Genomic DNA, 26,875 nt, shown 5'->3' on the forward strand with positions numbered 1-26,875 from the left:
GAGAAGAAAATAGCACCCGGAATTGGCACAAAATAGTGACCCAACAAACCGTGGCCGTAGGAAAACACGACTCGCCGTCCTACATCGACAATCCACACACGACGGCCACGTAAACCGCCGGCGAGAAGATTGTTACCCACGACGCACGACAGCGACCCACAGTTGACTGCGCAGCAACCTCTAGTTAGGTGTCTTCCTTCCCCCCAAACCACCATCGTCTGGTGACCCTCCCGCACTCTTTGCTTCGGCCATCGCTGCAGTGCCCAACCGATCTCCCTTTGCCGTCATCTCTGTGCCTAACCGGATGGTTTTATATATATATATATATATATATATATATATATGGGGTATAATGGTCATTTAAGTAGCTTGATATTTTGAAATAAATAAGATTAAAAAATTAGGGGTAAAGTTGACTTTTTTCATATTTTTAACGGATGTTTTAACGAAAAAATAAAAATGGACCTAAGTGATAATTTTTTTGAAAGATGTTTAAGAGTGATATTTGGCTAAACCTTAAGGGGTGTGAGTGAAATTATCCCAATAATTTTTAAATATAAAGTCAGTTATGATAATCTTGTGTAAGAAGGTCAGAATGCTTTTTTTTTTTTTTTTTTTTTTCACGGGTTGATTACGGTGCCAGTTGCCAAAACGCGCAAAAATATTTAGTTGTTCTATTTTATTCTTTTATTTATTTTGATTTAATATCCATTCGGTCAATTTCCCAAACAACCCAAATAGTGACAATTATCCCCTCTATTATTGTATTTGTGTATAGAAACAGTGGTCAGAGATTCAGAATTTAGCTTGGACGTTAGGTGAAGTGGGCAAATATAATTATCAATCACGATCCAATTTATTTTGGATTTGGATGCCTGGCTCAACCCAAACCCAACCAACACAGTCATCCATCAATCTCAATCCAATTAAATTCATGGTTTTGGGCCTTCGATTTGGGCTGAAAAGGGCCCAGTACAAACTCATCAGCCCTGCACAAGTGAGTATCACGATATAACGTGCATTGCACAAGAAATGAGATTTTTATGATGAGGAGTATTAGCTCATTTGTAAAAGCAGAAGTGAATGACTTTTCCTTTAATAAATCAAAAAGGTTGCGGGTGATATATGAAAATACCTCTTTTTTTAAAAAAACATTTTGGATGAATAAATGAAGAGATTTGAGTTCAAATAGAAGATTGACAATTGAGTTGAATTTTGACATTCTGTCATAATCCTTGAGTAACTAGTTAGACTTTTTACTACAGTAGATTTGGTTGTCATTGACTATAAAGACGGTTTGGACCATGCCAAATGGATGGGCTGACACAAACCGAAAAGATCTATTCTTGATCGAAAACGGGCCATTAATATTTTCTTACTTATAAGTTGTGACATTCGCTATTCTTTACCAAGTTTTATCGTTTTATTGTCCTGAAATTGCATTTTTTTATTTTATTTTATAGGAAGCAGATTAAATAATTTTAAATAGCTGAATTTTTAGAGATAAGAGTTATTTTTACTCTATAAATTCAAACTTGTTTATTGTTTATTTATCAACCTTAATAGTTTTTCATTTTGAATAATTCTCTCCATCAATTTTTTTTTTTTTTTTTTTTTATAAAATATATGCATATAGGACTCAAATAAATTAGCATATTAATTAAACTCAAATCAATATGCATATTAATTAGCATATTGATTAAATCTGAATTTTAACTATACTTCTTAAATTGTTCAATCTAAAACTCATTTAAATATGGACAAGAAAGAGTATGGAACCCAAATGTCTACTTCATTACTTACTGCTTCCTTAACAGCAATCCAGTACAAAACTAAAAAAAACTGCTTTTGCTTTTGAAAAAGTAGTTGGGATGTATGTTGTGGTGTTTCAATTCTTATTGTTTTGTCATGCTAGCTTGCTTTTGAACACTGCTGCAAAAGCCTGCAAATTATTCTGCGGAGCTCTTAAAAGTTAAAACATCTCCAACCTCCCATTTTTAACCTTTAGCGTTTTACTTCTATTGATAGAAATGAACCCTGTTTTCCAATACTCTTTACTACGTCACCCCAAAAAAAAAAAAAAAAAGTAATTCAATAGTCAAAAGAGACTATAATAATTAATTTTATAACTTTAAATTCAAGTTCTTGACAACATCCCAATACATTTATTGAGTTTTTTCACTAAGATTTTTATTTTAGATTTAACTTTATTTTGGACACCCTCAGGTAGAAAGGATATATTTTGATTATTTGGTGAAAAGGAAATAAGAAATTTGATTTTAGAAAATTGTTAACAAGGGTTATAGTAAAAACTCCTATGAAATTCTATGTATTATGTAGTGCGTATATAATTTTTATTCGTTCGAAGAAGTAAAATATTCTATGTTTGGCTAATGATGGTGACATAATTGTGATGTTAATTCAAAAAGGATGAGACACTAAATAAATAAAAGAGTTCATATTTATAAGGTTATCTTGCAAAAGTAGGACTTTTTTTTTAAAATTCTATATTCTATCAAATGTTTTCAGGAGTTGCTGAATCAATATTCTAACTCCTCATTGGATTCTGTGTCGTTGCAAGACAGAAATGAGTTAGGTGGCCATCATACAAATTATGCAGTGAATAAGAATCGCACATATGTCAAAGATTATTTTAATTATATCTATATAAACATATATATACGTGTGTGTGTGTGTGTGTGTGTGGAAATGGTAGGCCAACTATGAGGCTGGATTCTAAATTGGTCCTCTAGGAAGAATCCAATGTGTAGTTGTGACCTCTTCACATTTTGAAACTACCTTTATTTGGGATTCTACATAGTCAACCTCTATCCTACCTGTGGATATAATATTATTAATTATAATTTCACTCTCTGCACAAATGTTGTTTTGCAATAAGCTTCTTGAATTGCTGCATTTCACAAACTCGATCTATATTAAAGTCAAGTTCATATAATGTTCAAGGAAGATTCTAATGGGTTTCATTTTGTACATCAAGAGTTCAAAATATTTATCCAGAGTGCACGGTATAATCATATAACTAATGTTAAATGTTTGACTGACTTCTATTTGGGCTAAGGTAAGACATCAACCGTGATGGCGTATGTGTGTGTGTGTGTATATATATATTATATATGATTCTTCACGTCTCAGTAGCTAAATTCGGATGTTTTGAACTCGACTTTCAAAGGAAAAAACACCCATGTTTAAATGATACATGTGATCGATTTACGAATAATTACACATCTTTTATATAATTACTAACAAACACCGATAAAGGGTGTGGGATAAAAATAAAGTTGAAAAGCTCCAACAGTAAGGGCAGTTTAGGCAAGCTTAATTAAGGGTAATGAAGAGACCAAACATCAAGAAATAAATGTGTATGGAGGAGCTTCAATTGTTGCCAACACACTGAATTCAATAGACTACTGAAGAACCAGCTGAGTTTGCGCTGGATGATTTATTTGAAGGCATGCATGCACTCTTTAATTTAGAAGTTGACGTTGCACAGGGCTGTTAATGCCATCTCCCTGAATAAAATCGTGCCATGACTATATACCGCTGAGAGGAATTTGTGTAACCGACTTCATTTACGGAACAAAGTTAAAAGATGACGATGATGAATAATTCTTTTTAAAAATAATACATGAATATTGACGAGCGTACGCGCATGTATGCACACTCGCTTGATATTCTAATTTTTTAAAAAAAAATATTTTTCAAAATACAATACATTGAGAATGAACACATGCAACTCCACACGTACACCATTACATTACGCAACACTATTACATAAAAAATGTTACAATGTGTTTTGAGTCGGAAATAATTAGGTGTTTTCATGTGCATCCAAACGACGTGATATCTATATCTATACTATTATTAAATGTGCAAAAAGTTTCAGGTGTTTCAGTATTTCAATATTTATTTATTAATATAAAAAAAAGAGTTTTTATAAACAAAAAATTACCTAAAAATTATTTAAAGAGTTTAATTTAAATTAAAAATTACCTAATAAAATTTATAAAAATTAATTTAAATAGTTTAATTCAAATTACAAATTACCTAATAAATTCATCTTTCTTGTTCCACATTGGTTTTAAGTAAAAAGGATTACATAAAAACTTCTTATAAAACTATAGACCTAAAGAAACCTAAAAATTATTTAAAGAGTTTAATTTAAATTACAAATTACTTAATAAAATTTATAAAAATTAATTTAAATAATTTAATTCAAATTACAAATTACCTAATAAATTCATCTTTCTTGTCCTACGTTGGTTTTAAGTAAAAAGGATTACATAAAAACCTCTTATAAAATTATAGAACTAAAGAAATAATAATCACACATTTCTTAGCCTTTTGACTAACCTTTCTTGACCTTTTGGCGAAGATGAGGTGTAATATTAAATTTTTATGGGTCGACCTTTTGGCTAACCTTTTTTGGTCTTTTGGCTAAAATCAAGTGTATGTGTTGTACTACTTTCTCGACCTTTTGGCTAACCTTTCTTAGTCTTTTTGGCTAAGATCAAGTATAGTATTACTTTTTCGGCCTTTTGGCTAAGATCAAGTGTAGTACTACTTTTTCAACCTTTTGACTAAATTTTCTTGGCCTTTTGGCTATGTTATTTTTTAAAAATAGGCCGGCTAAGTACCACAAATGCTTCATATATGTAAACACTTCAAACATGTGACAATATAAACTTTAAAATCATGACAATACAGGTCCTCATTGAACAGTAGTGACACGAGCAAAATGATGTTAATCTCAGGAAAAATATAACAAATGAAATTAAAGAAATTAAGAACTACAAAAATTAAAATGGAGCTAAAAGAAAAGGTTATGAAACATATTAAAATGCTGAGATGATCATAGACAAGGAACATAATAGCCATAGTTATAAGTCTGGCCTTTTGGCTAAGATCAAATATTTTTTTATTAATATAAAAAAAGAGTCTTTATAAACAAAAAATTACCTAAAAATTATTTTAAGAGGGTTAATTCAAATTAAAATTACCTAATAAAATTTGTACAAGAGTTTCAATGCTTCAGTATTTTGGTATTTATTTGTTAATATAAAAAAAGAATTTTTTATAAACAAAAAATTACCTAAAAATTATTTAAAGAGTTTAATTCAAATTATAAATTACCTAATAAAATTTATAAAAAATTAATTTAGAGAGTTTAATTCAAATTACAAATTACCCAATAAAATTCATTTTTCTTGTCCCACATTGGTTTTAAGTAAAAAAGGATTATATGGAAACCTCTTATAAAACTATAGACCTAAAGAAATAATAATCACACATTTCTCGGTCATCTGGCTAAGATCAAGTATAGTAGACTAAATTTTTTGAGTTGGCCTTTTATTAAATCAAAGGATACCAGTATAAGAATTTTTCATCTGTAACAATCTTTAAAGCATGGACACGCAGACATTATCTTTAAAAATTAAAACTGTGCATGACGAGCGCACAGCAACTAAGTGCATCTTATACATGTTAGGTGCATAGGGCTTATTTTCGCAAATTTTGTTCAAAAATTGCGGTCTATATTTTAATTTTAGCTTTCGATTAGAATTCCCAATAATTAGTTTAGTTTGCTGTGTTACCTCAATCCAAGGGAAGATTTAGAAGTCAAAGCTACATACAACTATTTATTTATTTTCTACTACTCCTTGATTACCATATTATTTTGGTAGAAAAAATGTTAACATTACAATTTTAGTAGAGTTAACTTTGCATATTAGCAAATTGGAACCAATGACTTCAATCTTTTTATTTTTTATTTAGTTGCAGCTTGAATGGGTAAGCTTTGTATAAAAAAACAGCAAAATAAGAATTTACAAGAGGTCCTATAAGATGAAGGGTTCTCTGAGGACGAGCTTTAGGTGGATCAAGGACACTTACACCCAGGTGGTCTATGGATGGATGTGATTGATTATTGGATATTTTTTCATTTTTCTTGCCCCACATTGATTTTAAGTAAAAAGGATTACATAAAAGGCTCAACTATAGACCTAAAAAAATAATAATCACACATTTCTCACATTTTAGGCTAACCTTTTTCACCCTTTTGGCTTAAGATCAAGTGTAATACTAAATTTTTTTGGGTCGACGTTTTGGCTAACCTTTCTTGGTCTTTTTTGCCTTAGATCAAATGTAATACTATTTTCTCGGCCTTTGTACAAAGAGTTTCAGTATTTCAGTATTTAATTGAAATTACAAATTACCTAATAAAATTTATAAAAATTAATTTAAAGAGTTTAATTCAAATTACAAATTACCTAATAAAATTTATTTTTCTTGTCCCACATTGGTTTTAAGTAAAAAGGATTATATGGAAGCTTCTTATAAAACTATAAACCTAAAGAAATAATAATCACACCTTTCTTGACCTTTTGGTTAAGATCAAGTGTAGTATTAAATTTTTTTGGATCGGCCTTTTGGCTAACCTTTCTTGGTCTTTTGGCTAAGATAAGGTGTAGTATTACTTTCTCAGCCTTTTAGCTTTCAGTATTTATTTATTAATATAAAAAAGAGTTTTTATAAACAAAAAATTGCCTAAAAATTATTTAAAGAGTTTAATTCAAATTACAAATTACCTAATAAAATTTATAAAAATTAATTTAAAGAGTTTAATTCAAATTACACATTACCTAATAAAATTCATTTTTCTTGTCCCACATTGGTTTTAAGTAAAAAGGATTACATGAAAGTCCTTATAAAATTATAGGCCTAAAGAAATAATAATCACACCTTTCTTAGCCTTTTGGCTAAGATCAAGTACTAAATTTTTTTTAATCGACCTTTTAGTTAACCTTTCTTGATCTTATTTATTAATATAAAAAAAGAGTTTTATAAACAAAAAATTACTTAATAATTATTTAAAAAGTTTAATTAAAATTACAAATTACCTAATAAAATTCATTTTTCTTGTCCCACATTAGTATTAAGTAAAAAAGATTACATGAAAGCCTCTTATAAAACTATAGACCTAAAGAAATAAAAATTACACCTTTCTCTTTTTTGGCTAAGATCAATTGTAGTACTAAATTTTATATTGTCCTCGATGCAACACAACAGAGCTAAGTATGGAACATATTGGAACACTTGCAACCCTAACAGTGTTCAATGATTGACAAACATTAATAAATTGTTCATTAGATAAAAATATAAATAATTATATATATAAACAATAAACGATTAAAAAATATATAAAAATATAAATTATATAAGTTAGAAAACATTCATCGCGTGCATCGCACGTACCTTTTACTAGTATATATATGTATACATGAATATTGACGAGCGTACGCGCATGTATGCACACTCACTTAATATTCTAAATTTTTTTAAATTTTTTTAATTTTTTAAAATACAATAAATTGAGAATGAACACATGCAACTTCACACGTACACCATTACATTACGCAACACTATTACATAAAAAAATGTTACAATGAGTTTTGAGTCGGAAATATTTAGGTGTTTTCATGTGCATCCAAGCGACGTGATATATATATATTAGGGGTGGCAATTCGTGTTCATGGGTCGTATTCGTGTCGTGTCGAGACATGGGTATTATAACAAATAGGTCGACACGAACACGACCCATTTAATTTTCGTGTCGAGTTGGATAAACACGAACACGACCCAATTATTAAACGGGTAACACGACACGACCCATGTAACCCGTTTAATAATTGGGTCGTGTTTTATTGGGTTCAACACGACACGACTCATGTAATAATTGGGTCGTGTCATGTTGAATTCAACACGACACGACCCATTTAACCCATTTAACCCATTTATCAAATAAATCAGGTTAAGTTTGTTTCTTTGTTTGTTTGTTTGTTTGTTTTTTTTTTTTTTTTCATCCCATTTATGTTTATCTAAGGCATCAAAATAAATAGAAACAATATAATATCAGTTACATATCTTTTCAACCCAAATTGTTTCAGCAAATCATCCAACATATATATATATATATAACTTAAATCCACAAAGTCCCATTCATTCAAGAAAAAAGAAAAGTGGTCATGCTCTGGAACTGGAAGCTTGTCACTGGCTATTTCATTCTCCGAGACTGTCACTAAACAAAGATCATGACATTCCATCTCCAAGCTTGTCAAAAGCTTTCACCTCCACTGTAGTATGTAGTTCCTAGTCTTTTTACCTCTAATCTATATAAAAAGATAAAACTAATAAAAATCAAGTAAAAAAAAAAACCATATGAGCACATGAGCAAAGTATTAAACATACCATTCACTGGCTTCAATGAAGAAGGCTATTTCATTCTCCGAGCCTATCACCAAACAAAAATCATGACATTCCATCTCCAAGCTTGTCAAAAGCTTTCACCCCCACTGTAGTATGTAGTTCTGAGTCTTTTTACCTCTAATCTATATAAAATGATAAAACTAAAAAAACGTCAAGTAAAAAAAAAAACCATATATATGTTAGATGACATAGCTAAGACTTAAAAGAGTATTTTCCAAGATAAATTGGCTTACATATAGATATATTCCCACAATTAACTAATATATTCCCACAATTGACTAATATGTGGTGCTGACCAAACCCAAATCCCCAAATTCTCATCAATGATTGAAGGACCGTAAGGGTCTGTAATAGGTTCAACTTGCAGCAGATTTCAGCTCATTTTGCAGTTGGCATGATAAAATATGGATATATTTGTATCCATATTCCTTTCTAAAAATGGACACCTCAAGTTTGGGCATATGGCAGATCACAAAAGAGTTGAAGTTGAAAATTCACATGGTGAGATGAAAATTCCATGAGATTACCGGACAGATTAGCCAATTGTCGTCCTAAGTTGAAGTAAATTGTCTAGTATAGATGTTATAAAAAATAGATAAGGACTTGACTGAAAATATAAAAGAATAAACTGAATTGGAGACCAAACTGGTGAACCCAGACTGCTACCAATCAAAGAGAATCATTTAGCTCAAACACGATGACATGATATGCTCAAGGGAAAATACGTTTACAATGCTTGATTTATGTGTACAAAAATGATAAAAATTACAGTGTAGTTATGTGATCGGTGAAACTCTCAACGTTCAAAGTTATTTCTGCAAGAAACCATCTAACAGGAAAAAACAATACGATTTTCGAAAAGATGCTCCAAGATGTAATTTTTATGTCAGAACCCCTAACCTTCACAGTTCGTAGTCCTCGAGTCACTGTTTCTTAGTATCAATAGAGAGGCACCTCTAGTTTCATCAATTTGGTAAACTGCATCATAAGTGACACACATGACAAAAAAATAAAATAAAGAAAGGGAAAAAAAACAAAAAAAAAAAGAAGAAGAAGAAGAAGAAAGAAAACAAAATGACTTTAGTTCCTATTATTATTCCTCAAATGTACTTTTGAATGATGTGAAATGATCAATCCTTGATTCACTCCAAGTCTCCAACACAAAGAAGCTTGTATGCATATAAACCCCCCCTAACAACCCCCTTCCCCTCCTTTCCCAAAACAAGAGGAAAAAAAAACATACACAGGTATGTATATAAACCTGAGATGTCTTTAGTTCCAATTCCTCCCACTCTCCAGATGAATTACTTCCTTCTACTATTCCAGTTCCAGCATAAATCAATGCACCAAGACCCTGCGAATAAAAAAAGCCAGTATTTGGTAATGATGTGAATATAAAATTATATGGATTAGAACAAAGAAAATCTTGAAATTCTAAGAATTAGAACAAAGAAAATCTTGAAAATCTTGAACAAAGAAAAAAACAGAAGAAGAAAGAAAACAAAATGACTTTAGTTCCTATTATTATTCCTCAAATGTACTTTTGAATTATGTGAAATGATCAATCCTTGATTCACTCCAAGTCTCCAACACAAAGAAGCTTGTATGCATATAAACCCCCCATAAAAACCCCCTTCCCCTCATTTCCCAAAACAAGGGGAAAAAAAACATACACAGGTATGTATATAAACTTGAGATGTTTTTAGTTCCATTTCCTCCCACTCTTCAGATGAATTACTTCCTTCCACTATTCCAGTTCCAGCATAAATCAATGCACCAAGACCCTGCGAATTAAATAAGCCAGCATTTGGTAATGATATGAATATAAAATTATATGGATTAGAACAAAGAAAATCTTGAAATTCCAAGGATTAGAACAAAGAAAATCTTGAACAAAGAAAAAAAAAAAAGAAGAAGAAAGAAAACAAAATGACTTTAGTTCCTATTATTATTCCTCAAATGTACTTTTGAATGATGTGAAATGATCAATCATTGATTCACTCCAAGTCTCCAACACAAAGAAGCTTGTATGCATATAAACCCCCTATAACAACCCCCTTCCCCTCCTTTCCCAAAACAAGGGGAAAAAAAAAACATACATAGGTATGTATATAAACCTGAGAAGTCTTTAGTTCTAGTTCCTGCCACTCTCCAGATAAATTACTTCCTTCCACTATTCCAGTTCCAGCATAAATCAATGCACCAAGACCCTGCAAATCAAATAAGCCAGCATTTGGTAATGATTTGAATATAAAATTATATGGATTAGAACATAGAAAATCTTGAAATATAAAATTATACAGTCATGTCAACCTCCAAAAAAGAGCGTAGTTCAGTAGAATCATATTGTTCTTTGTCATATGCAGATTACTAACAAAAGGATCACTTCCAAGCATATGCTCTTTGTTAACCAAAACCACCAAAAAGGATATTCACTGGCTTCAATGAAGAAGGCATGATCAAAAGATAACTTCCAAAATAGTAGTAGCACAAAAAAAGTTTCACCAAATAGAGAGCTGAAAAAAAAAAAAAAGCACAAGTTATATCAGTATTACAATTTATTTGCTAAAATATTAATAATAAATTGAGTTATAACATCATTAATACCTTATTGAACCATATCAGCACAAGTGTTTAAACATTGTGCTGAAGGAACGCCCTCTTTATTACTCATGGTCAAATCATCAAACTCCACAACAAGGTCATCCAATTGAAGTTGCATGCTCTCTTCATTTAAAAACACCAAAAGAAAAATTAATATAAATACCAATGAAAGTAAATTTAATTTAATTAATAGAAATTTGAATTGATTACCTTTTATATTAAATAACCAATCTCTTGTGCAAACCAAAGCCTCCACATTCTCAGGTTTAAGACAACTACGGAATTGATCAAGAATTCAACCACCAACACTAAAAGCAGGCTCGGAAGCAACCGTAGACACTGGAATGCTTAATACATCTCGAGCCATACGAGAAAGTACTGGATACCTGAACTGGTTGGCCTTCCAATATACAAGCACATCAAGGTCTACTTTCCTATCAACCTTTGGCTCATCCAAATACAATTCTAATTATGATTTTTAAGCACTAGCAAATTCATCACTTTCAAAACTATCAAATTCCTATATAAAAAATAAATAAGTAAAAGCAAGTACTCAAATAAATATTTTACAAGAATAAAGTAAAACTAGTTAAAATACGTAAATGAAAAAATAAAATATCAAATTACCTGCATGATATCTCTACTCTCTTTTGTCCAAAGTGCTTCTTCTCTTTCATAAGAACAACTTCCAACTGTTTGTGAAATGGCTTTTGTGCTCATAGGAGAAGGAGAATCATGCAAATACTCATTAAAGAGACTAAACAAGTTATCACGGACCTTTTTGATCTCTCTAGAATCATACCCATAAATCTTAGTGTAACTAAAAGCCACAAAATAAAGCTTGAAACGAGGGTCTAAAATCACAGCAATAGCAAGGATCATGCTAAATTCTGACCAATATTTAAAGAATTTCGAATACATTTTAGTGGCCATGCTAGACAAGAACTCATCCAAACTCTCCTTTTCAGTTAGCAATTTTCGTTGAACTAAAAACACAGCAGGGAAGTACAAATTTGCTGTAGCATATTTTGTTCTAGAAAAGACTTTGGTGACATTATAAAATTCTCTTAAGAAATTGCAAATCTTCTCCACTTTGCTCCACTCATCTTTAGATGGACAATGCTTATAATTTGAGTCACTTAATGCCATGTGACAAAATGCACGACGATAATAAATGGCACACTCAAGCATAATAAATGTTGAGTTCCATCTTGTAGAAACATCTTGCCTCAAACCTTTTTTAGAATCCAAAGACACATGAGAAATGCATTCCAAAAATTTTTGTTTTCTCCCCGGAGAACCTTTAACACACTTAACACTTTCACGAATCTTAATGACAGATTCATCAATTTCTTTTAAACCATCTTGCACAATCAAATTCAAAATATGAGCACAACACCGAATATGAAAATAATTACCATCACTCAACAATGCATCATTTAAATTTAATTGACACTTCAACATGTCAACAAATGAAGTATTTGAAGAAGCATTGTCCAAAGTGATTGAAAATAGTTTTTTCTCAATCCCCCATTCGGTTAACAATGTGTAAATTTTTTCATTTATGGTAACCCCATTATGTGGTGATGGCATGTAGCAAAAGTTCAAGATTCTTTTCTGTAATTGCCAATCATCATCAATAAAATGTGCAGTCAGGCACAAGTACCCATCAGTAGTTAAAGAAGTCCATAAATCAGATGTCAAACAAATCCTACCCTGCACTGATCCTAACAAGTGTCGAAGCCTACCCTTTTCAGTTTTATACATTTTCAAGATATCAGCCTTAGCAGTATTCCTACTAATAGGTTGAAAATCCTCACATAAATATCGACATACTGCTCTAATGCCCTCATACTCAACAAATTGAAAAGGTAGCTCATGCATTATAATAGCAGCAGTCAATAATTCACGAAACTTTTCAGGATCAAATTTTGATGAATGCACTTGAGATAAAAGAAGCTGACCTACATCACGTGTGTTCTTTCTGATACAATTATCAATATGCCGCTTCATATTCCCAGTTCCATACTTGGAACTACACAAATAAACCGTCCCGCATTTGTTGCACTCGCATCTTGGCTTCTTGTCTTTAGCAAGATGACGCATCTTAAAATATTTCCAAACGGCAGAGGTGAATTTTCTTTTTCGTTTTACAGCTTTTTTTGGTTTGAAAGCTTCCTCATCTCCTTGTAGCTCTTCAACTTCATCGCCACTTTCTTCAACATCTTCAAGGTTTATTTGAATATCAGTAGCAGCATCCATCTACAAGTTTGCACCGAAATAAAAGAAAAGTAAAAAGATAAGATAATAGAATACAAAAATAATTTACTAAGTTAATTTAATATATATTTCTTATTTTAAGAAAAGATTAGTTATTGTTCTAATTTCTAATACACCCAAATTCTTTTTTCTGTAATAATCTCTAGAGTTTAATACAAAATAATTATAACATAGAAATTTTCTTTTGTTTCAACAAAAAGTATTTCAAAATTTTTTTTCGCAAAAAATAAAATATAAGTGTGTGTAAATGTCTAAGAAATTATTTAACTCAAAAATATTTGTGGAATTTATATTTCAGTAAAGAATATACAATATTTCTAAACGATTTAATCCAAGCATAAAAGAAACTAAAAAAGAACAAGAAATACACTGACATACATATATGTGTGTGCTTACATAGAAAATTAGAAATACACAGAGACATATATATATATATATATATATGACTTATAGATGGTGTGGTCCAGCTTTGTCTTTCTGGGAAGAAAGGTAAAGATGATCAAAGAAATTTATCTGTATAGCCCAAATCTTATATTCTTATATACTAAAAATAGAACCGGCATCAATTGAAAATATAGAGATAGTGTCTGAAACATTCATTAGATTTTGAGCCTAAGCAAAGATTTGATTACTCTCCCTTTGACCATCTTCTGTCAAATCTCAGAAGAAACACCAATGAACCAATCAACACAACACACAAATAAATAAAGCACTAACACTAACCATATTTGCTAAAAAGAACCTCGGAATATCAAGTTCGTAGTGATAAAAACTATATTTCAGTATGCTGCTTGTAAAACTGCCACATGAGGAATCGAAGACGATCAAAGCTAGGGTTCGTAATCGCCTTTTGCTCTCTGTCGGCAGAAACAAAAAAATGGAAATAGTGAATAATGAATATAAGAGATAAGAAATGAAATAGGTACTAAAATCGAATGATCTGTACCTTTGTCGACTTTGTGTTAGAACTCGATAGAAGGAAGAAATCACATGAGGAATCGAAGAAGATCAAAGGCTCAAAGCTAGGGTTCGTACTTCTTAATCGCCTTTTGCTCTCTGTCGATAGAAACAAGAAGATGGAATATGCCGTATGCGATAATGCGATAGGGTTAGTGCTTTTTTTCTCATATTTTTAATTTTACACCTATATAGACAAATTTACTAATTTAGCCTCTCTTATTTCACAATTTACTATTTTATATTTTAAATGGGTTTGGTCGTATCCGTGTTGACACGACCCGTTTAACCCGTTTAATTAAACGGGTTACGCGGGTTGAACCCGAACCCAACCCAATTTTTTTCGTGTTTTAATCGTGTCAACCCTTATCCGACCCAAACCCATTTATACTAAACCCAAACCCTTTTATCTCGTGTCGTGTTCGTGCCGTGTTATCGTGTCGTGTCCAATTTTGCCACCCCTAATATATATATATATATATATATATATATATATATATATATGTGTTGATGTATAAAAGATCACCATCCTGATCCATATATGTACTATTTATAAGACACGCTCCACACACTTCAATGTCTATATATTAACTTTGGAAAATCTCGTGAAAGTTGATCCTAAAGGAAAGTAGTGATGGACAACAATAGCAACGACATGACTTTTTGAATAAGCTCACAAGGTCGATGATATGGATTGTTGAAATCACTTACATCAACTTGAAGTATAAATAAAACTAGTGTTCATGGCGTATTTACCCGAAAAAGAGACAGAAATGGAAAAAGGGAAGGTCATGAATGGACCCCATCCTGTAATTGAATCATGCAAAAGCATTTTTTTTATCTAATATATTTTTGTATCTTCAAAATAAATATGTTATATGAGTATTTGTATCATTTTTGCATAGTTATTGTATTATTGATGTAATACATATGTTATATTTTGTGCAGTCCCAGTCCAATGGTAGGGCATGTATTGTTTGGGGTCTTTGGCCCGTGTTCGAAATCCACCAGCATTATTTCTCCTCCCCTTTAACTTCTAACTTCTTAGACGTGACATTCTGTATTTAAATTGCACCGGAGTATCCTAAGAAATGTCCTAATTTTAATATGAATATATTTATATCTATATATTCATATTAAAACATTTACACCTATCTTTTAAAAGTGATGGCACACGAGCAACATTAATATTTGTTGTGACATTATAGTCGGCTCAATTTGGTGACAAGAACAGTACTCCCATTTCACATGCGCATTAAAACCCTCTTCTGGAAATTATTAAAACCCTCTTCTGGAAATTAAAGAACCCGTACTAGGTTAATAACACTTCAACTTCTTATGATTTTCAGAAAGAAGGTAGCGTCCCTGTTATGGAAAAAAATAACTCTTCTTTTGATTTGCATATGTTGTCAGTCGCAGTGGCAAAGTCAAATTTTTTTTTTAACAGGGAGCAGTTATTAAATTACAATAATATGATAAGAAATTTTGAAACAAAATAAGGGATTTTTTCTGAGTTTTGATTCTTAAAAATTTTGTGGGACTCATTGGAGGAGGGGGAGAAAAAAAAAAGGGGGGGGTTTTATGAGATTTAAAAGTTTTGTTGGGCAAATGACTTAAAAAATGAGGGATTTTTATTATCAAAATTTATGTATAAGATATACAATTAATATAATATTTCAACGGGAGCAATGTGGCTCCATTGGTTGTCAGGAAATAGAACTGAAATTACATTTCAAAAAAAAAAATGAAATTAAAAGTTCATCTATTTTTTTATTTTTACATGAGATGTTAAGAGAGATTGGATGGAGACATACCTAATTTTTGATGTTATTTTGTAGACAATGTAGTACGTTTTTTTTTTTACTTAAAATGTGACTGCATGCAATTATGAATCAAGTCATTTGATGGTATTGGTGGAACCACGAACAAGAAAAAGAGGGAGGAATATCACTATCATTATGTTGCCCTTATCTGAAAAAAATAAAAAAAAATATGATTATTATGGTTGAGACTTCAAGTGCACCGAATATTAGTCTCTATTGTAATCATATTATAATTATAATTAAAGATCCTAACTTTCTAGCTGGTGATATTCTTTTACCTTGAGAGTCACATGACCCTATCAACCTCCTCACCTTGCCACAGTGGTACAAGACAAAATAATTATCACTGTTACTTAACAGTAAATCCTTCACAATCACAGTGGTACCAACTAAAGTAGGAATTGTAAAAAAAAAAATTGGGGTACGGTTTCGACAACCTCGTCCCATGAGAGGGATCTTCCCATGAACCAAAACACCTCTTTTTTTTTTTTTTTTTTGATTTAATACAAATAATTACTGTATGCATAATGTATATACAAATGTTTACAACATAAATAGTCTTATATATATATATATATATATATCTCTATATATATACTCTTGTAGTACTTTTATATATGTTCTACATATATCAAGTCATATCATGCAACTAGCAACCATCTCTCGCCCCATCTAAAAGGCCTTTTTAATCCCTTCACCCCACGACATTTGTTTGCACCTCTTAGCCAGCTCATTCCATTCAACACCAACACCAACAACACCAAAACCAAACCCCCCCCTCTCTCTCTCTCATCAAATCCTCTCTCTCTCTACACTGCTTGTCAACGTTTTCTCCACCAGATCTCTCGGAGTAACCCTTTGGAGATGCGTGCTTGTTGAGATTTCAACTCTCTGGTTTTCTGGCTCTTTCCTCTCTCTTTAATACATTGCGTTTTTAACCAGTACATATCTATATCTATATCTATATCTATATCTATACACGCACATATCTAATGTATGTGTAGTCTCAACTCAACATTGCCATTCTTCGTTATCTGTTCTTTTCGTTATTTTTCACGAGGTTTGGTTCGATTTCTCTCTGAAGGACTTGGTGGGTTTTTATTTTTGTGTTTTTGTGTTTTATTTTTTCTTGTTGCGATAACAGAGTTTTAGAGAGAGAAGATGGAGAATGGTTCTGTGGAGAGAGAAAGCGGTGCCGGCGCTTTCATGTTCAGCGATGAGGAGATGAGTGAGATAAGTGGGTTGAAGACAGGCGATGATTATGTGGAGGTGACGTGTGGGTGTACGAGTCATAGATATGGCGATGCTGTTGGGAGGCTTAGGGTTTTCGTTGGTGGTGATCTCGAAATCAGCTGTGAATGTACCCCTGGTTGTCAGGAAGGTCTCTCTCTCTCTACTTTCTATCTCATCTTTGCTCTTTCTGGGAAATGGGTTTCACTCATATGCATGCTATATTTATATATACGGAGAGTCCGTGGTTCACTGGTTTGAAGTTGATGGCTTTCACTCTGTGTTTTCTAGTCTGCTTTACCATCGAATATGGTTTCCTTTCGGTTTTCATTGATGGGCTTGAGAGCATTTTGAGATTTACTTTGTCTTTGTTTAATACAGCTCAATTGTATGTTGATTTGTCTAAGTGAAAGAGTTGTCCTTGCTATCATTCAACAAAATATTGTGTATCTATATTCCTTCACTTCTTTCTTTCATTGCTGAGTTTCAGAGTGGATCATGTTGTTTTAGTTGATAAAGACACACCTTTTGAAGTGGCTATGGCTAAATGAAACCTACTTTGTTGTTATTGTTTGTGATTGAAATGTGGTGTATGCTTCATTTTTTAAGTTTTGATTTCTGATGCTAGAGTTCTGTTTGGGGAAATGAAATCTTTGTATAATCATGTAGGATGATTTGTTTTCAACTTGGCTTTTAACCATGATATGTTATTGCTTTTGATGGCACATCTTCGCAACTCTTGTACACTTCAAGCTGATTCATGGTTAAGGCAATCAAGAATGATTTTTTCCAGAACCTTCTTGGTTTCTCTTAGGGATTAGAATTCATACTTAAGTTTTGAGAAGCCTGACTACTGATAGTAAAGCTAGCTAGGATGCCATGTTTTTCATTACTCATCAATAAAGGAAAAATAAAATAAGATTAAAGACGAGTATTTGATGATCGCTATCCAAAAAGTTTTTACATGATAATTTATTTTGCATATGCTTCTATTTCTTGTCAGTGCGAATCTGTTTCTACAACATGATAATTTATTTTTCATATGCTTCTATTTCTTGTTCGTGTGAATCTGTTTCTACAACATGATAATTAGAATTTATAAGGCAGGTGGTTGAAGCTCTGTGGAGCAACTTTTCTAACAACTGGGGTTTCCAACTTCCCACAACTAATAGGCTTCTGGTGCGGTGCTGTTCATTAAGATGGTTAGAGCATAGTTAAATCACTGAATATTTCTGAAGTTCAATCTAATATGCATGAAGAATTGATGTGGAACACTAGAATGTTAAGAACTTCATATTGATTGGGGACTGAAGTTTGGCAACCACTCTTGAGGATGTTGTGATTACAAAAGTGTATGCTAAGATGAAGATTTAGCCAGTGAAGTGCTGTTTTGGGAACTCTTATTTTCTTTATAGGAGGATGAATTGTGTCAGAGTGGTAAATTTTGTAGCCATCTTCCTCCAACTGACTTTTTCTGACTTCCGAAGTGTAAGCCTTCAGCATTTGTTGGGACTCACCATTGGAAATATCACCTTGTGTTCTTCTCACTGAACATTCATTTCTATTCATTCGTAATTGTAGCAACAGTCCTTATGGCATTTGAAAATAATTTGTTGGATAATATGTCTCAATTGCTCAATGTATTCTCAGGACGAGTCCCATAAGCAGTAATTAATATTCTTAATCCTGGCAACTATACTGCTAGGAATGTTGGGCTAGTCATGTAAGTTATTATTAATTACTTTAAGCTTGCATGAGAAAAACCAGTATTCTTAGTTGAGTGCATATGCTTATTGAAAATAATACTACATTGGTAATTCTAATTTTATTCTTCTTCTTCTTCTTCATCTTCCTTTATTTATTTTTTTGCTGAAAACGTTTTCTTCAGGCTTTTTTATTTAAAAATGGTGTTTTTCTTGATTAGATAAGTTGACCCCCGCTGCATTTGAGAAACATTCTGGACGAGAAACTGCTAGGAAATGGAAGAATAATGTTTGGGTCATAGTTAATGGGGAGAAGGTTCCGTTGACGAAGACAGCGCTGCTTAAATATTACAATCAAGCATCAAAAAGTGCCAATGGATCCCATAGATCTCATAATGGTCGAGTTTGTCATCGTGATGAGTTTGTTTGCTGCAGTAGGTGTAACAAAGAGCGCAGGTTCCGTCTCCGCACCAAAGAGGAATGCCGGGCTTATCATGATGCATTAGCAGATGTTAATTGGAAGTGTACTGATATGCCATATGACAAGTAAGTTTCTCCTCCTTAAATTGAATGAATGCTTGACGAGTATTCTTTTCATATTATATTTTGATTTTTCTTCTCTAACATACAAAAGCCCTAGCAATTTTTTAAAATGTTACTGTGGCTTTTTTGCCACACAACAAAAATGAATTACATGTAAATTTGTGTTCTGTATTGACTACCTCATTATCTGTATCTATTTGATGTGTATAAAAGATTTGAAATGATAATACGTAGAAATGTTAATATAGTTCATCAGTCATGAATCTTTCAGACACGTTTGCAAATTTCAGCGCTGTATTTGCCTTATGATCCTAAAAGTTATGTTTTTTATTTATTAAGTTATTCTAACCCCATCATTTACCTAGCTATGTGTAAAGCTTAATTATTTGAGTACACTATTGTGGCATGCATTGAATTGCCAGTGCCATAGGGAGCTTAAATTATTGTGGGGTAGTTATTTTGTATTTTTTGGGTGATTTTTCTTTTGCAAATTAATAAATTGGTAACTTTTAGATACAACATTAAAGTCTATACTGATTATTTTAACTTTGGGTCCTTTGCTCAGGAACCGTTTAAACACAAGTGTAAGATTTTATAGATGTTGCTTTGTCATTACATGGTGATTGTTGATACTAATTAGTACATTTGTATTTTAGGTGTATTTCCTTTGTTGGTTGAATATTCTCTACATATCTGAGTTGTATCAACTTTAAATGCAATCGGAAGAAATGAAACAATTAGAATTAGGATGTAAAAGAGGATTTTGATATCTGAGGAACTCATGGTTCTAAGATGATATATTCATTGTTCACAATTACATAGTCGTCATCAGCTGTAATGGCTAGGAGAAACTCTTAATCCCCCCCCCCCGGCGCCCCCCCCCCCCCCCCCCCCCCCCCCCTTTTTTTTTTGATAAGTTTTAATCCCCCTTCTTTTTTCTTTTTTGATAAGTTTTAATCCCCCTTCTTTATCACCCAACACTCTTTGCTACTCTTTTTTCTCTCTTCCATCCCATGTATTTTGTTTGTTGTATTATATAAGATCTCTAGATTTTGGTTGTGCCATGAATTGACTTCTATTGGTCCAATTGCAGTCATACAATGTCCATCTTATTGCTGCAGCTAAGCATTACAAGGACAAATGTACTTGTTAGGCATTTTTGTATATAAATATTTTTGGTAAGTAGGCCAATTTTATAGTTGAGTTGCATTTGAGCACAGTTTTGTTAGCATCTCTGCACTATGGCCTTTTCTTTTCTTGCTTTTGGGAGCCAAGAGCAAGAGATTTACTTTTCATTTGAAGTAGATACTAGTTGCTATCAGCAGCTAAATTTTTGCCTTTTCCTTTGGTAAGTACTAACATTACCATCACTAATGCAACATTTGTATCATCACTATCACCACGGTCACTATCATCTCCACTGATGCCACCCCCACCATAACTGTTACCTTGAAGTCACTGCACCATAATTATTTGTTGTACGTAACCATATGTCACATAATTCTACCATTACTTTTTTTGTTGCTATATCCATCATTAGCACCACCGAAACACTACCACCGCCACCTCGGCTGTAACTATCAGTTTTCCCATAGCTGCCGTCTCCTTTTCACTGCTTCTATCCCCATCATTGCCAGCATTTCATGCCACTGCTGCCTTTTTTTTTATTGCCTTTTCTGCCATTCCCATGAACAGTAAGGCATTACATGCTTTCTTGTTTCCAATTTTATACCTGTTGCCGAACATCCTACTGAATTTACTCTGATTTTGCAAGAAGAGTCGAGCTGACAGAATGCTTTTTCTAGCTTCTCAAAAGTACTTCTATAATAGGCACCAAACATTGGCTCTCTACGAATAGATTTTTTCCTTCATCCAATTACTTACTATAACCTCCACGCCAATTCAAGAGTTTGTATCCCATTGGTTGGTTTTATTCTAATCTTGTGTAGAAGACGAGGTGTGAGCTATCTTATTTACTGTCTTTTGAGGTTTTACTTCTGACCTTGGTCTAGGCCCCTTTTGAGATTGAACACCTTCACCTTCACCTTCTCCTCTACTGTAAAATAGGGATGGTTAGTTGGGGTTGGAGGAAAAGGTTCCTTTGCCAATCCTATCAGGGTGGTATTTGTAACGACCCGAACCTGGGGTCCGAATCACTATCCGGGTCCTTACCAGAACCCGATGACACACAAGGGCAAAATAGTCATTTCAAGGTAAATATGTAGGGTGAGTTGAGTATGAGTAGTCATATGGTCCTCTCTAACCTCACATTAACCAAGTAACCCAAGTCCATAAGTTTCTAATGGTCATAGGTTTAGTTTCCCATTTTTACCCATTGTAGGTTTGAAGGATTTCCCGACACTACTTCACTAAAATTGCTATAACTCTCAGTATAGTTGGAATTTGGGAATGGGATTGATATCATTGGAAAGCTGACTTCAAGCTGGTCAGTTTAGACTCAAGAATGACCCAATTTGGGTTTGAAATGAGGGAGTTATGGCCGTTCGAAGTTTGGGTTGACAACCAGTGGGCAAGTAAGGGTGCTCGATCGATCGAGTCCAAGCTCGAACGGTGGGGCCTAGAGCATGAAATTTGAAGTTTTCTCAAAAAATTTTAAGTAGGAGAGGCTCTGATCGATCGAGTGACCCAGAAAATGGTCAATTTGGACTCTTATTGGTTGCCATCCATCCCAAACCATGAATTTAACCACCTAGGCCATACTAAACCTGTCCTAACTCACAACAATTATAGAATAACCATCCCATAACCTTAAACATCAATTTGAACATTCATCATAGCTCAGTTACATTCATGCTTAGTCTTAAAACAAAATGGTCCCCATTCATAACATACACCTCTTGATGACCCTGTGAATCCAAACAAAGCATAGAAAATGGGAAACGGGATCATGCTATTTTAGGGGAGAATAAACCAACATCAAGGTCAACCAATCCATGCTATATAATGCGATGCTAATGTCACCCCCCATTTCCAAAAACCTTTTCCTTTTATCCTTTCCAAACTGTTAACGCAACCCGGCCCATGGCAACTCCTTGTCGCCACAAGAGAAGGATTGGCTAACTATCCCTGATCTATGGCAACTCCATAGCGTCATTTGGGGCCTAGATAGCTCAACCACGCTAGGGCAGTCCCTCTAGTTCCCTCTAGGTTCCATTAACGCCACGTACACTAGGCAAATCCTAGCCGTCTGGTTTTCGCAAACCGTTCTTCAAAACTTTTCCCCAAAGTTTTTTCTTTTTCTTTTCAAAGCAATTCCCCATTTCTTGCCCAATGCTAATGCATGAATGCTTCATGCCTTTCAATGCCATGCCAATATAAAATTTCATACATTACACCTATATCATGCTTGCATGCTTTAGGAGTAAATTCCTGCACCAACATCACATTTTCATTTTTAACAATCATGGCCTCATAACAATTAAAGCATGTAGGAAAACCAACTAAGCACATATCTTTACAACAATTTCCTTAAACATGCATTTTAACACAATTTCCACATAGAACACCATATCATGCTTCACATACATATAAGTTCTAATAGCCATGAACAAAACCTACAATTTAGCGCGCAAGGATACAATTACAATAGAGGTAATTCACAAAAATCATGGAGATTGAGTCTTAGAAACCCATACTTCAAAAGTTTAAGCCAAAGCCCCAAATCAAGCCCTATATTTCAAAATCCCAAGGGTGGTCAAATGAAGATCGACTCCGATCAACTTGTAGCCCTCATCGAGCTCTTTAACTAAATCCAAGAGAAAATAGATGAAAAATGGCTTTGAAGTTGGAATTTTAGAGAGAACAAAAGTTTAGAGAGAGAGAGAGAGAGCATTTCGGCTAAAGAAGAAGAAGAAGTGCAGAATTTTGCACTACAATATTGCTATAACATGCATTAGTCAATGGCGGGGCCCACTTTAACCCACCAAAAGCCCATTTTGCCCCTCCCCCATGTGTATATGTATACATATGCTATAATGATGAAATTAAACACTTATCCAAATAGTTTTGCACCACATAGTGATGTATGAAATGCAGCGGCCCCGAAAATAACCCCGTGCATGACAAATTCTGTTGCGGGTCTCGCCCGGGACCTCCTGGCCTGAAAATTTGAAAAACGCCGAAATGGTCAACAATACATTTCTAAGAGTCCCGAACTCGAAGAAATGCCCCAACTGACTCTCGAAACTCACCCAGCACATCCCACGTTGTCCGCCATGTAAAACGAGGCGAAAGATTAAAATAATGCCGAAAAATAAAAAAATCCTAGATAATGGAAAAATAGAAAAATGAGAAACATTACAGTATCTGTACTACTTTGCTAATTGCCTTCTTACGCACTTATTGTTATTCTTTTTCTTTTTATTTATTCCTTGACCTCTATAATCTTCCCCTCAATGGTTCCAACAGAAGATCTCAATAACTTTATAACACAAGCTCTTATGATTATTTCGTATCTCTCAATTTATCTTCATTACCCTTTAAAAATATAAATCGGCGTGCTGTTTGTTCGATGCCTGATTTTGAAGTGAACAAGAGATGTTTAATATAATTTAATTGGGTTAAGATACATATAAAGGAAGCCTTTTTGTTCTGAACCATGAAGGTAGTTAACATGCCTGTCACAGGATAGAAGTTGTTGAATTATGGATGGAAGCTGAGTTGGATTGGCCAAGAAATCTTTAAGCTTGTTAGGACTTGGAGTTTGGTAACTTCCTAGGCATTCTCAGACTTTGACAAACGACTCATTTAATATTACTTCTGTTATCAGATAATGTGATTCTCTCCTGAAGAATGGAGGCCTTAGATATCTGTAGTGCGATTGTTGGAGCCACCAGTTTCACCATGTAGGGGCAGTTGCAAGCAGATCATTTCTTTTGGGTAAGAGAAGATCCACTTCATTGGAGAGAATGATGCCTATGATAATCTTAATCTTACATTTGAGCAAAGTGAGACATTGTTACTAATGATTCACGAGTAGTTAATTATCAGAAATGAAATTGTCCTTTGGAAATGCTAACATTCTTTTAAAGCACACAGATGTTTAGTTGGTACCTGGTACAACTAGCGATTTTTTTATATGATGATGTTCTTAGGGATATGAAAAAACAAAATGTAAGTTGCTCATTGACGAAAGCAATAAAATCCAATCTAAAGTTCGGAAGAGATGTCTGAAAGAACATTGACATCCTTGATTATATAGAACTAGTGATTTAAAATAATGACATAGTTTTGGTGACTCACCTTTTTAATCAGGAAGCTGTACAGCATAAATTATCACGTGATGTTGCTCATTAAGGTGGCCTGTCTTCAGCCCATCAAACCTGAACCTGGCTCAAAGAAAGAGAGCCTATTGACTATCGGTTACCTGTCCCCCAGTATCACCTGACCACCACCTCCTATAATGCCATGTCAGATTTAACGACTCTTTTGAACTTCTTATTGCATTCTATAAGTATCATGCGTGCCTCATAAATTATTCAACCTCTACAGTCATGATCTTTGGCATACTTAGTATAATATCCTAATCAAGTAACCATAGAGCTACAAGGCTTGTCCTATTGAACTGCAAAATGGAGTCATGCCATCATCTGCCTACATACCAAAGTCGGTTGAGAGGCCAGAAGACCTTCACCACCAAACCCACTCTCACTAAAGAAGCTCAACTACCTCAGCCCACGCGTGAATGCCTTAGTCAATCTTTTCATGTGATCTCTCCTGTAATACCTTCACCTTCAGGTGTCACAGGTCATCATCATATTGTCAATCTTTTCTCATCAAGCTCACCTTTGCTTCTACCTAGCTCAGGCCATTGTGGACTTGCAATGTATTTTGAGCAATACCTCTATCATTTTAATAATCATTTTGAACCCGCACTAGCTATACAAGTGTCCACGAAGCTCCATGAAGAGGGAACTGCATTTTATAATACGTAAATGCTGCGCACATGCTTATGTAGTTGGCATTTGTGTGTTTTTTTTTTTTTTGTCTGTGTTTGGATGTGTGGGCAGATTGTGTCTTGGTTATATAAGTTGGTAGATAAGAAAGCCAGGATACCACAACTGACGAAGCATCTAGGGTAAGACACCACAAGAATATCATCTCCAATAAAGCCATCAATTCTCAGTTCTACATGATAAAACATTCATTGGCAACCAATATATATATATATATATATATATATATATATATATCTTAGAATAATTTGAACACCACCAAGGATTGTAGCCTAGTTGTATCTCCTCTTCCTCCCAAAGTGGAAGGTGAGGGTTCAAGTCTCCTTAAAAACAAATGGGTGTATGACCTGAAAATCTGCTATTAGATGCTCAATCAGCCAAAAAAATGTGGTTAGCTGGACCATTCTTTCATTAGTCTCTTTGCCCACATTTGCGTATTTACTTCGTTTTTAATATACTTGTAACATAGCCTTTTGAAGTTATTGGTGCATAAAAAATGACCTGTAATGGCTATTAGAAACATGTGTGTGCAGCTGGACATTTTTAAACAGAAAAATTCTAAATGTGGAAATATCCTTTATCATGAACTGGGATTGTCAACTTCAAAATTGCCTCTTTTAGCTACTCGAGAAAAGCAGGTGATACTTGTTTTCTTTGTGAGATCTTTGACATGTCAATTTATTGCAGTGATTGAATTACACTTTTATGCACAGGTTGAGGTGGGATGTAAATGTCAATTGTAGAAACTTGGATGTAATTCTTTCCAAAGTTTTACTGTAAGCTTATCCAGTGCAAGGAATGGATGGAAATTGAATTTGCATATGCACACACAAACACATGCAAGTACATATATGTATTACACATGTATATACTAATTTATTTGTGCTTGGACCAGCATAATGTTTGATTTACATATGTAAATGTTTTTGTTTCATTTGCTACAGAATAACATGTGACGATGATGAAGAACGAGCAAGTCGCAGAGTTTATAGGGGCTGCTCCCGTTCTCCAACATGCAGAGGTTGCACCTCCTGTGTGTGTTTTGGATGTGAAATCTGTCGTTTTGCAGACTGCAGCTGCCAGACTTGCAGCGATTTCACTAGGAATGCAAGGGCTTGAATCTCCAAAACACTGCTTTCCAGTCCTTAAGTTTCCTTTTTATATTTGATGGGTTCCTTATTCCCATTGTTACTTCATTTAAACCCATGCCAATTTTTACAGAGAGCTCAAGTGAAACTCACTTTTTACATGAAACTGATTTTTCTTTCCCGAATCACAGCTTTTATGTGTTACTTTATAATTTAGAACTAGCAACTCCAGCAATTTATTAGCTTCAATAGACTGATTTCTTATGGATGAGATATTGACGTTTGCAAGCATGCTTTAGGAGTCGTTGCTCGAAGCAATGGTACCAAGTATTGGCGGCTAAGAATGGGTATATAGGTTTAAATATAAAGCCAACCACTTTATGTAAACA

General features: G+C 33.5%; 1 protein-coding gene and 2 long non-coding RNA genes across 6 annotated transcripts; 1 reads left to right on the forward strand and 2 right to left on the reverse strand.

Moving 5' to 3' along the window:
• Nucleotides 1-7,888: 7,888 nt before the first annotated feature.
• On the reverse strand, nt 7,889-10,494 carry LOC132308869 (uncharacterized). 3 transcript variants are annotated; one of them, XR_009482491.1, is made up of 4 exons: nt 10,401-10,494; nt 9,545-10,067; nt 9,184-9,261; nt 7,889-8,405 (listed from the first exon to the last, which is right to left on the reverse strand). It is a non-coding gene; the product is annotated as an uncharacterized LOC132308869 (long non-coding RNA). The 3 variants fall into 3 exon arrangements; XR_009482492.1 differs by lacking the exon at nt 9,545-10,067 and having other exon boundaries at nt 7,897-8,186; nt 8,266-8,405; XR_009482493.1 differs by lacking the exon at nt 9,545-10,067 and having other exon boundaries at nt 7,894-8,405; nt 10,383-10,494.
• A 115-nt stretch (nt 10,495-10,609) lies between these two features.
• Nucleotides 10,610-11,796, reverse strand: LOC132310504 (uncharacterized). Its single transcript, XR_009482612.1, has 4 exons — nt 11,515-11,796; nt 11,098-11,407; nt 10,891-11,010; nt 10,610-10,799 (listed from the first exon to the last, which is right to left on the reverse strand). It is a non-coding gene; the product is annotated as an uncharacterized LOC132310504 (long non-coding RNA).
• A 4,848-nt stretch (nt 11,797-16,644) lies between these two features.
• Nucleotides 16,645-26,671, forward strand: LOC132308870 (protein ULTRAPETALA 1-like). Of its 2 annotated transcripts, none has more exons than XM_059807138.1 (4): nt 16,645-16,841; nt 17,092-17,328; nt 19,102-19,426; nt 26,343-26,671. In XM_059807138.1, exons 2-4 carry the CDS (start codon nt 17,109-17,111, stop codon nt 26,515-26,517), a joined length of 720 nt encoding a protein of 239 aa, XP_059663121.1. In that variant the 5' UTR covers nt 16,645-16,841; nt 17,092-17,108; the 3' UTR covers nt 26,518-26,671. The 2 variants fall into 2 exon arrangements, with proteins under 2 accessions (XP_059663121.1, XP_059663122.1); XM_059807139.1 differs by lacking the exon at nt 16,645-16,841 and adding an exon at nt 16,848-17,007.
• Nucleotides 26,672-26,875: the final 204 nt, after the last annotated feature.

This window comes from Cornus florida, unplaced genomic scaffold (assembly GCF_030987335.1).
Source record: "Cornus florida cultivar Cherokee Brave unplaced genomic scaffold, ASM3098733v1 CherokeeBrave_3.0.0_Hap2_Chr05, whole genome shotgun sequence".
NCBI lineage: Eukaryota > Viridiplantae > Streptophyta > Magnoliopsida > Cornales > Cornaceae > Cornus > Cornus florida.